Source organism: Parasteatoda tepidariorum, chromosome 4, assembly GCF_043381705.1.
Source record: "Parasteatoda tepidariorum isolate YZ-2023 chromosome 4, CAS_Ptep_4.0, whole genome shotgun sequence".
NCBI lineage: Eukaryota > Metazoa > Arthropoda > Arachnida > Araneae > Theridiidae > Parasteatoda > Parasteatoda tepidariorum.
The window spans coordinates 34,056,560-34,069,089 of record NC_092207.1 but is presented as its reverse complement, the minus strand read 5'-3'; the positions used below and the strand labels follow the sequence as shown (position 1 = coordinate 34,069,089).

At 29.9% G+C, this 12,530-nt stretch overlaps 1 protein-coding gene across 1 annotated transcript in view; it reads left to right on the top strand.

Annotated features, from left to right (window-relative positions):
• The window catches only part of LOC107436700 (mucin-2-like), a 42,487-nt gene that overhangs the window by 5,993 nt on the left and 23,964 nt on the right, over positions 1-12,530 (top strand). Inside the window, exon 2 of the mRNA XM_071179642.1 lies at positions 8,276-8,359. Within this exon, the coding sequence (XP_071035743.1) occupies positions 8,276-8,359 (84 nt within the window). The remainder of the gene's footprint in view (positions 1-8,275; positions 8,360-12,530) is intronic.

Sequence of the window (12,530 nt, the reverse complement as noted above, 5' to 3'; positions counted from 1 at the left end):
ATTTCATTATGAAAAATACTTTATTCTTACTGTTGCAAAATGCAAATGCTTAGAATGAAGGACAATACGTCACCACTCTTTATCTTAATTAAAAAAAACATGTTTCCATAATCAAGCTATTTTATTTCTTTATTTTGGATGCCATTGAAAAAAATTTTTCAGACTGCGAGATAAGGCAATTAAGAAGGAAATACCATCATAAAATATAGATGATTGTAAGGTTTTTTTAGTAATGTATTTAAAATTATGCATTAACGGGAGAAACTAATGCATCTTTGATAGACAAAAAAAGTTTTTTATTAAAAATATACTCACTAACAATAATAATTCGATTTTTGAAACAAATCGAAGATGTATTTTATACTTTCCTCTCCTTTTATAAAATTGCAGAATACCAAGGCAAAGCTAGTATAAAACATTAAGCTTTTCATGCTTAGATTTGAAATTTCATGTATTCTATACTTCTGTAGCAACAAAGGACATCACTAATAACGAAGTGATGACGAGCTGCGAAGGATCAGGTTATAGAGCTGCCGTCTTTCGATCAGGTTACCCAGGTTCGAATTCCAGTGAGGGCACGTCTGTACGAATTCTGCTTCCGGCTCGTACCGATTACAGTTCTGAGGTAAAATATACTCATATTTAGACGTATCATGGGGTAGAATCCCAATCCCTTTGCCGTCTGGTCAACTGGGGAGGTTTTCGTGGTTTTCCGCACCATTTAACGCTAAAGCAGATTAGTTTCATCGGAAAGTCCGCCATGAAGGCAAGTTAGTTCCGAAACTTGATTTAGAAATTTTCTTGTCTTTTGGCATAGCAGAAAATTACAAGGCTACGGAGATGAACATAGATTGATAAAACGGAGATGGGCATTGTTGATTAACCCAAAAATGGGTCGACTGTTCAACGGCGGGATTTAAAATAAAATAACGAGGTGACAGTTAGTTATTTATGCGTGTATAACCATATCATTATGCTTATGAAATTAATCTTATTTATCAATTATATAAAATAAACGATTTATTTATACTAAATCACCATACTGATCACTTTTACTGTTGCACATATGAATTTTTATAATATTGAAACAATCATATGCGTTTCGACACATTAATATTATCTCAAAGCATTCGTTCTTACAGTATAATTTTTTTTCCATTAAAATATTCTGGCAATCTTGGGCTACGTATGACCTTGACCGTAATCCATAAATTACGTGTCAAAATAAATACAGAAAAAGTTCACTATAACGACAATTCACAATAACAGACTAAATTCATGTTATAACGAACTTATTATTAGCAAAAGCACATAATAATAAAATGGCAATACCAAAGACTCGAGATTAATAGTGTGCAATAGCATTTGACGTCTTTGATAGCATTAAATATTGATTTCAATAATAAGCGGTCAAGGATGGAAACAAGGGAGTATGATAGATATGTGGTCATCAAAAAATGAATTATTTTTAAATGTAAACAGCATTCCGAAATTATCAGAATAATTTTCAAGATTAAATACTCAAAACGAATATTGTAAGAAGAAAATAAGGTGAAATTGCATTCGTTTTTCCATTTCTGAGTTGATACCAGATGATGTGGTAAGATCAAATTGTAAAAAAAAAATTGCTTCAATTGTAAAAAAAATTTCTGAGTTAATACTAGAAAAAATGCTTACAATTTTTCCTTTTTTCTGTATAATATTGCTCGCTTAAAGGTCGGAAAAGCGCATTATAAACAAAAAATATTTTTCTCAATAGCAGAAGGATACTAATCTTTGACTCGCTACAAGCATGCAATTTTCATATAGTGGTATTAACCTTTTTTGAGATATCCCGTAATTGAGAACTTTCCGTAATATGCCGTACTCGTTACATCGAGTGATAGCACATTATTACTCGTTACATTATATTTCTAAGTACTCGTAACATTATACTTTTAAAACAATTATTAAAAGAAATCCTTATTGGGTACAATCTACTAAAAGGGCAAAAATTCCTATTTTAAATATAAGTAAGTTTTTAAAAACACTAACTTACATTAAATTTCCTTAAAAACAACATTTTAAAACCACAAGTATATTAAAACTTTGTTTTTAATGAAATTTAATTACATGAAAAAGAATTACTCACGTATTTTTATAAACTTGCATTGTTTAATAAAGAGTATATAAAAACCAAACCCCCTTAGCCCAAAGAAATAATACTCAAAGCCTCTGCGTTTCTCATATTTTGATAAACGGTTCAGACGGATGTTTAAATTAGTTCAAATGATTTTCAAAGAACATTAATTACAATATTACATAACTGTAAAGAATACAATGAGACTTCTTATCAATTTCTTTCATGAAAACAAAGTGCATGTTTTAAGACAAAGCAAAAAGATTAAGATGCAAAAATGTGAAAGAATTTTACCCATTCTCAGAGCTTAAAGTGATTTTATATGATAATTTGATGTACGGAAATGAAAAGTATCTTATCCTTTCTATATATGATTGAATTTAATTAATTTTTTTATATTGGATATTTTAGAAGAATAAATTACTGTTCAATTCCAGAAAACTTTTCCCTTGTTTCGTTATTTGCAATTAATATTTAATTAGTTTCTCGTTAACTTAAAGAGTTAGCTTAAATTATAAATGCATACTTTTTACTTTTTGAAGAAATGGAACTTAAGTACAGATTTAGATTTATACTATTGGAAATGTCTCGGAAAAAAATCGTAAATAACGATTCATTTAATTTTTATTTTACCATATTCAAACAAAACTGTCAAATAACCATAAATAAGATGGCATTCAAACTTTTAACAGTAAGAAAAACCGTTTACTTACTGCTTTTACCTAATTCGGTTGTACAACCAGAATTTTATCGCCCCAACCAGGCCCACTTAATGAAGCCATGTAGTTCCTGGCAGATGGGTACATATTATAACCGAGAGGCGTAATTTGTCAATCACAGAACGGGGGTTCGTGTCCCAGCGTTGACACTTATTGGATTACGATATTTCCATTCACGCATAGATGGGAACACCAAGAAGCTGCTAAACTGTTTGCAATGACCCATTAAATATCTTTTTCACCCTTTTGAAATCTAGTTGTAAATGGTTTAAAAAAAACTGTATAGTTTTGTATTCATGGTTTTTTTAACCATAATAGTTATAAGCGATTTCAAAACCGAAAGTCTCCGCTTTTCATACAAAAAAACATGAAGAAAACAAAGTCGGTCTGTTGTGTGACATGAATTGTAGTATCCTGGACCATTAAACCATTTTCTTTGGACAACATTCATTTAAAATTTTCATCTAAGAAAGTTTCAAGTAAGAAACATTTCAAAATTTTACACGATTACTAAGAACGCAATTTTCTTTTTTACATAAGGTGAATGGCGCAGAGAATATACTTGCACTTAAGTACAACAAGCGTACCCTTTTTTAATTTCTTCGGACTTAAGCACGATTTTTTTTCTTCTTAAAATTAGGTAATTAATCTTAAGGAGAATGGCCTTCTGATTACTTAGTTCTATTTTCAAAAGTGAGTTTTGGAAGAATTTATTTTTAAATTAAATTAGCTGAAACAAATTATTCTGATGCGAAAAAAAATCAAAATAATTCCTGACACTGTGAAAGGTTCCAATCAAATTACGGTAAAAAATACCGGCACTCTGGCTGTCAGTACTTTTAACTGTATAATCCTCTTTTACCAGAAGAGGTTAAGGATCAAAATTTCTGATATACTGTAATTTTTTCAGTAATATTTACCGTAAAGTCACTGAATCACTCTAATTATATAAATATTACTATAAAAATTGCTATACAATATTTTACGGTCAAAATAGATTTTCCGGATGATACACCCAATATGCTGGTACTTAATCCCTTAATTTGATCCAAAATTTTTTACAGTGTACCACATTCCTGGAAAAGATTAAAATTTCATCTACACAGCAGATAGCGCTTTTTTTAAACGACGTGCATTGAATTTAATAATATAAAGTCGACGGGAAAGGTTAGAAATAATTTAAGTAAAAACCAAAATATTAATTAAATTTGATTTTGATTAAATGTGCCTTTAAGTATTTTGAATGGTTGCGTAAAGTTCAATTATTGATTTATTAAATATTTACCATTGTTTTATGTTGTACGAAGAATGCGTATTTAGCTAATTTATGGCAATTACTTAACAGTAATTAAAATGCTAAAAAGTGTCATATAGCCTGGTAATCACACAATAATCTAAAAGTGACTAAAGATTTATTTGAAACACTTTAGGGAATATGAATGATTACGAAAACAAGAAGAAAAAAAATTAGAGGTCTTCTGTGTGTTATTAGTTTCACCGATCTCGATTTAATCTGATTGTAAACATCGCATTAGATCTGCACTGTATAAATATTAGCAATAATCTGAAATACATTCTCAGAAATGGTTCGAAGGCATTAATAGAGTAGGCATGCATGACACTTCCACAATTATATGATCCGGGTAAATTGCATGGGAAAAACCCTCGTCTCCACACCACGTTCCTCGACCATGCACGGATTTTTTCGTCTCTTAAACCTCAAATAAAACTAATTAGAGTGTATTTTGAATCATTACAACACGATCTGAGGAAATCTTATCAGATCGCTAGCCAAAGTCTCATCACAATGTATCGTCTCTGATGCTGATGATTTTAAAAACATAGTTACAAAAACTAAATTCAAGTATGTTTTCTTTAATAACATCAACAATGTTTAAAAAAGACAAACGATTAGAAACTAGTTCTTTTTTATATTCATGAAGATAAAACCTTTTAGAAAAAAGTAGAAAAAATTACTATTTTTGTTACTAAAATTATGATATCGTCTGAAATATTTTAAAAACTCGGCTGACTTTTCAGTGACGTTTAATAACCATTTCATGGTCAACCGATTGAGAATGTCGTTCGGTTCCGCATAATCGATATTCTATTTAATCAATTTAAGAGATTACAAGTGTTTTCTACAGAGTCGTGCATTCCATGAGCTTATTTTAGAAGAAGTGAAAAGAAAACATTGTTTCCACGTCTCAATTATTCTTTTGATGTGCACGAAAGATAGTAAAATATAGAGAATTGAGGAAGTAAAAAGAGAATTCATGAAAGTGAATTAGATGAACCGTGAAAATTATTTATTTGGCACTTTGAGAAGTGAACCGTTTCTTAGTTCATTGTTTATCTTAAGATCTCTTTTTCTTTTCTTTTTCAATTACATCTTTTCTTTAATAAGTAATGATAAAGCTTGTAAACCGATTTTTTTTTACTGATTCATCCTACACCTAATTTCACTGTTTAGTTGTAAAAAAAGGAAACAATCTTCATAACTTTCGATTTATTGATCGGATTTTTACGTAGTAACGCACAATATTTATGAAAGACCTTAAATATGTTAATTAATTTGTGCTGTCAAAATTTTAAGTAACACAATACTAGAAAGGTGAAGGTGCAATATAAAGAAATGTACCTTCAGTTTTTTTGAATAAATCCGCAATTTTCGTGACACATTTCACCCTCAGAAGAAGGATTGAGAGATTGAGCTACAATTGTTGAGTTTATTTTTAGCATATTTGAACGCAAGATAATCTGGTAACAAATTCAAACCACCAAGGAAGGATTGAAAGTTAGAGCTTTTAAGTGTTAATTTTGTTTTTAGCATATTTTGTACGAAAACCCTTTTTTAACGGATTTTGTCCTCACAGGAGGGACTGAAATTAAATTTATGTTTAACTTACATATTTCACCCCATCTCTGAAGCTATTAACGCGAATAGGAAAAAAGCGATAGGTAAAATTACTCACAGTTTTCTTCCTAAACTAAAGGATTATATTTTCCAGATTACGGCTCCTCCCTCCTTCCCCTATTTAAAAACCAAAAGCCTGAATCAAACAAAATAAAAAGTAATGTTATTCATTGAAAGTAGGTTTTCATGCCTAATTTTGTATCGTGAACTGTTCTTATCAGTCAACATATTTTAGATATGCTCCTCAAACCATGAATATTGAATTTAAGTGTGTGAAGATTCGATCATTATTTAGTTACTTAATAAAGTCATTAAATAAGGAGGTTTTAATTTATTCCTTTTTGCGTATAGATGACACAGCACAATCGTAAAATCTAAATTTCAAATATTTTTTTATTTTTTACTAAGATTTCTATTTATTTATGAAATTAACTTACATAGAATATTATATTTATAAATATATCGCATTTCAAAGCAAAAAATCGAACGATTCTTCTCCGATTCTCACAGTCGTAATCTTCTATTTGGACTTCAAGATCGTTTAGAATGTACAAGTTCACTAAGATTTCCATTTATTTATGAAATTAACTTAGGTAGAATAACATATTTACAAATATATCGCATTTTAAAGCAGAAGATCGAACGATTTTCCTCCGATTCTCACTGTCGTAATCTACTATTTGGAAGTCAAGATCGTTTAGAATTTACAAGTATACTAAGATTTCTATTTATTTATGAAATTAACTTACATAGAATATCATATTTATAAGTATATCGCATTTCAAAGCAAAAGATCGAACGATTCTTCTCCGATTTTCACAGTCGTAATCTTCTATTAGGACGTCAAGATCGTTTAGAATGTACAAGTTAAAATGCTTTAAATCTTTTTCTGCAGCTTCGGAAGTTATGGATTCATGTTAAAACAGCGACCGCATTCTAAACTCAAAAGAAAATAATAGACGTTGTCACAATGAAATACAGAAACAACTAAACTAAACCGTGATTATTGAAAATTTCATCAAAAGAAAGCAAATGTACCAGCAAATCAATGAAAGTCTAAAAATGTTATTCTCATACAATAGTTGCGACTCATATGTTTTACGCTTAAAAGAATATTTCAGCATTAATTAATTTTTTTAAAAAAAAATTACTTTAAATTTATTTTTTCGCTTTTCTTGAGGCACCCTTTATTTTATCGCAGATTTATTTTTACCGTTTTGAATACAAATTAAGAGCAATTCTCATAATTTTTAATCTTTCACTTTTAACCATTTGTTCACAGAGTATTATTGAATTTAAAGTTTCAGAACTCTTTATAAATATATAAGTATTTGTCATTCACTGTTAGGAAACGCCATCATTAGCATTAATTTTTCTTTTCGCAAAAACAAATCGATTTTTTTTAATCTACAACTTACCAATTGACCGACATTAAAATGTTCGTAAGCACAAACAAAAATAAATATAACCCCATTCTTAAACACATTGTTTGGAAGTTTTCCATTAATTTTCAATTTTTTAACCAGCTTTTAAAAAATATATTTCAAAAGACATTTTGTATTATCATTACTTTTGGAACATTATTCGAAACATATTACATAAACAGGGATAAAATAAATAACTCGGTTACATATAATGCACAATAACTTTGTATTTCTAACTTTTAAGAAACATGAATATTATTATCTGTAACATTACCACTTTTGGCTTCAATGCAAAGCTGCAGACGCGTTACAAAATATTTCGCTAAAGACCTCAAAACACCTAATATTTTGTCCCACTTCTTGTTCATGTATTTTTTTAAGGATACCACATTCATTTAACGCGTACCACATTCATATAAAGTTAGCACATTCACAAAATCTTGTCTCCAATATTGATCGAATAGGAAGATCTATTGGATTCAAGTCAGGTGACTAAAGATGCCATTCTTGAGTGGTACGAAAATCAGAAAAATGTGGTTGTTAACCATTCTGGATTGCCTTTAGCTCCATATATATCACAATCGAAAACTGTTTTTTTTAATTGTGTTGTAATCTCGTTTTTAAATCATTAATAGAAACTTTGAACTATTCGAATTCTATTAGTACTTTTTACTTACCATACTTTTGAGCATACAAATGTGAAACATGCAAATGTGCTTGCTAACTCAAATTCATAGTGAAACAATACGCCACATTGGTGACCATATTACACAATGGTGACCATAAGAATGCATTTTGTTCTTTCATAATTAGAACACAATATTTAACAGGAATTTAATGTGGGTATCAACAAACACGTAACTTTTTGTCTGACCCATTAATTTATTATTACTTTTGTACTGTCATGAAGCTTTTAGAACATAAAATAGTATACTTTTATTTGCTTATTACAATTTGTGTTTGATTTGAGTGATAATTAGGTTAATTAAACACTGGGAAAAGTATTTTATCTTCATCGGCATTTTAATGCTTTCTTTTTTTTGAAATTTACATTGTTGTAGTAAAAATATGAGATTTATATTGAATTTATTTACAGGTCTACAGATTAATCCAAATCCCCGAATATTAAGAAAAGACGTACGATATGGAAGACCAGTCCTTGCAATGGCAAACTCTCCAAGTAATTTTTTCTTATTCAATTTATGTGTAAAACTTTTTAATTATATCGTCTTTTAGCTATTCGTAAGTATAATTTCATTAAACTTAATCAGAATCTGCTTATCTACTTGGAAAATATTTAATCATATATTGTGCAATGTATTGTAACCTAACCTGACTTAAGAATGTAACCTAAAGTTGAAACAAAAAAGAATTCTATTGATACTTTTTAGTAGTTTCTAGTAGTTACAATCCAGCAATTCAAAAAATAAGCTGTGTTTATAACATAATTTTCTCAACCAAATTCGCATAGAAAAAATACTGTATAAAGGAGAATAAAATGTCTACTTAGATCTTGAAGAATTAAATAATCACAAATTAAAATGAACGGAATTTTAGTATAGAAGAACGGGATTTTAGTATAGTATAGAGTTCTAATCGAAATTATTCATTCAAAATTAAAAAATACTTACCAAGAAAATGATGAAAAATTATTAATAAGCAACACAAATTATATTACTTCAAGTAATTAGCTTTGTTGTTTTCCGAATTATATAAATTCAGAAATATATACTATTCTGTAAAAAGGAAGAATATTCTGTAACTATTACAGTTCTGCAAGTTCTGAAATCACATTTATTCTCTGGAATGAAGTAAGCAATGTTGACTTCACTTTAATTTGTAATGAATTGAAGGAGAAAAATAAATTTTCCGTAATACACACATCTGTAACAATATGCGATCACGAAATCGGAAGTAATCGGTTGCAAGTTTGTTGATAATAGAAAGGTAAAAATTATGGAGAAATTGTTCTTCAAATGTTGGGAGCGTTCTGCTTCAGACAGTTTTACCAATGTTCTGGGTCGTTTTTTTTTTCAAGTTCTTCGGCCTTTTCTTTAGGGAAATTTTGCTTCTTATCTGTTGCTAAAAAATGACGCCCTTTTCTAGCAATGTTTCTGATAGAACTAAATGAAAACTTAATAAATAAAATCCTGAAAACATACTATCCACTAGAGGGCGTGTTCAAGCGTTTTGATCGTGAATTGATAAAGCTAATAGCATTTAAATTATTTAAAATGTATAGGCTTGTAATATTAGTTTTCTGTTATTTTTAAATTTTTGATCTTGTTTATTAAAGAAAATTAACACTTGTTATTTGCTACTTTAATTATTTTATTAGGTAGTCTTGCTTTAATATTAGACTCCAGTGACAAAATTTGGTGAAGATCTTATCAATTGAAAATTATGTTTCTTATGTATTAAAGTTTATAAATCTTATTTATTAAGGAAATTTTGGCTACTCTACATTTCGGGGACATGTTTGGACTATCGCAAAGTTGGTAGCTGGAATGGCCATCTTGTTTAATCTATAGAAACCACAGTATTTTGAACTGCATCTCGATTTGTTTTTATGATTTAATTACGTTTTTGTGTTATGTTATGCAGTTTTTTTAATGTTTTAATGATATTTTATTGCCTTAGAACGAATTGACGATTTTCGCCAAGGCTCACCTCGAAGTATATTTTTCCGGAAATTTTGGTTGAGACTTTTTAAACATTTTGACCATAAGATAAATAATGCAGAACATCCTTCAAATGCGATTCCCATCCTTGAAAGAAAAACACTTAAAAACTTAGTGATGAGATTTTCGGGAAATGATTTTGAACATGGTAGAAATTCGTTCAAAGAATCTCTCTCCCAGAGCCCATCCTTCATGCCCGAATGTCACTTGAACAAGATGAGGTCGAATGATTGCACAGTAGAGCATGAAAATAACGGACACAAATTCCATCCTCTCTTGATTTTAGATTTTTTTTTCTCAGCCTTAAGGTAATACAAAATAATCAGTGGAAAATGATGGTGAAGAGTTCGTCTTCGAAAATGTAACATTGTAAAAAGCCTTCATAAACTTTAGAAAAAAATGATAATGGTAAAAAAATTACTTTGAATAACTTGTGGATTAATAATCAAAATTTTATACCATCTTCGCAATCAAAATGCCGAATACAATTTGTAAATCATTAATTGCACTATGTAAGTAATGAAATTTCCATAACTTGAAAATTCCTCGAAAGCGGAAAAGTCGTGAATTATTAATTGCACTATGTAAGTAAAGAAATTTCTATAACTCGAAAATTCCTCGGAACCCAAAAGCTGTGAATTATTAATTGCACTATGTAAGTAATGAAATTTCTATAACTCGAAAATTCCTCAGAACCGCAAAAGCCGTGAATTGCACTATGTAAGTAATGAAACTTCTATAACTTGAAAATTCCACGGAACCGAAAAAGCCGTGAATTATTAATTGCACTATGTAAATAATGAAATTTTTGTAACTTGAAAATTCTTTGGAACCGAAAAGTCGTGAATTATTAATTGCACTATGCTAGTAATGAAATTTCTATAACTCGAAAATTCTTCAGAGCCGTGAATTATTGATGATTTGACTAAATGGAAAAAAACTGAATAAAACATGTTGTTATATTATGAGAACAAGCGCAATCGTTAAATGCAAACAAGACAAAAAAAAGTTCGTTAAGATTGACCCTTTTTCCCAACATTTTGTCATAAATATTCCGATATCCCCCGACAGAATAGACGTGTGTTTGAAGTGAAGACCTTTAGGGCAATATAACGATAAGCCAGGTTATGAAAATTTGGGGTAAAATAATTTGTTTTGGGGGGAAAAGACTACAATTTCCTTGCAAGTAAGAAGACGTGTCTGTACATTGAGCTGTTGCCTAGAAAAAATTCCAAAAAGTATTTATCTAGAAACAATACCAAAGAACTCAAAGAGGTGCTACTTGCATGACCATATACCTGTAATGCAGTTTCAATTAACTAAGCTAGAAAAAGAAATTGCTAACTTCCATCTCAAGGTACCATTCAAGGGGGTGCAGTTGGTAAGAAAAATGAAATAACCAGACAGTTCAATTTGCTGCAACAGGCAAAAACAACAAAAAAGAGTGTTATTTTGAATTTATACTTTCATATTTTTTAAACCATACCCAAATATATATTTAATTTAAATATTATTGGCTTCTTTAATATTATTTCCAGATAGGTACTTTATAGTTCCTCGAATTCACACCTTTTTTTTGGCCTGCATGTTCTTAAAATGCACATTTTTAAACTATTACATTTCCCCAAGCCCCTTAAAAATAGAGAATTTACGCAAAATTTCCTTCAAAAGATATCAGGATAAAAAGTTCAGAAAGTATAGCATTTTACTAATCTCTTAATGTTATAATTTCTTTAACCTCTTAATGGTCTCATAATTTTGAAGGTAACGGCCATAAAAGTGCCTAATTTGTTTATTCAAGAAAATAATATAAAACCTAGTATGCGTTCAATATATGTATTCATTTATAATTTTTGGGGGAATTTTTAGCTTACACGTTTGATAAGTGCTGACATTTACCTTAAAACACACTAGCTATCTCTAAACACATTACAAATAGTCTGGTACTGACATCTGGTGTATAGATAGAGAAATAAACATGATTCCGTGCATAAGAAATAGATTGTTTTAATCTTTTTGGCGTGTTCTTTTAACACTCCAGCCCGGAAATATCACGTGAAAATACCACATGTTAATATCACGTATTCTACATAATGTTCAACTCCGAAGTCTTGTAATTTGAACCCAACCCAGTTGACAAGTGAACTCCTGAATCAAGTATTGGGACAAACTAGCCTTCGTTTAAGATTTTTTTGATGAAACTAAACCGTGTTTTCATACTACATGTAGAGATACTCCATGAAAACGGTTACTTCTTCGGCAAGTGCAGTCTAACACATGATCTGTCTACCTCCGAAGATATTTTTTGTCAGAACAATGGTCGATGCGAACCATAAACAGAATACGTATAGTTCAGCCATCGTTGGGTTAAAAAATTAGATCATTTCATTGGGAGCGCGAGTGCTCCATCAACATCTCCTCTATGAAAAGAGGCCTTTGCATGGATTAATTTGGTTGTCCGAAGTAATAAACATAAACTGCGCATAGAGAAAAATAAGAAAAATGTCATAACGTTTGGGCAATCAAACTGCGCAGTGGGAGAAAAAACCTTATATACATTAACTCTTTGCTTACGGTTGGTACAATCAGTGGAGCAGAATGGCCTCATCATACTAATAATAAAAGAAAATAACAGAGAAACATTCCTTAGCAAAATAAAAAAGGACTTTA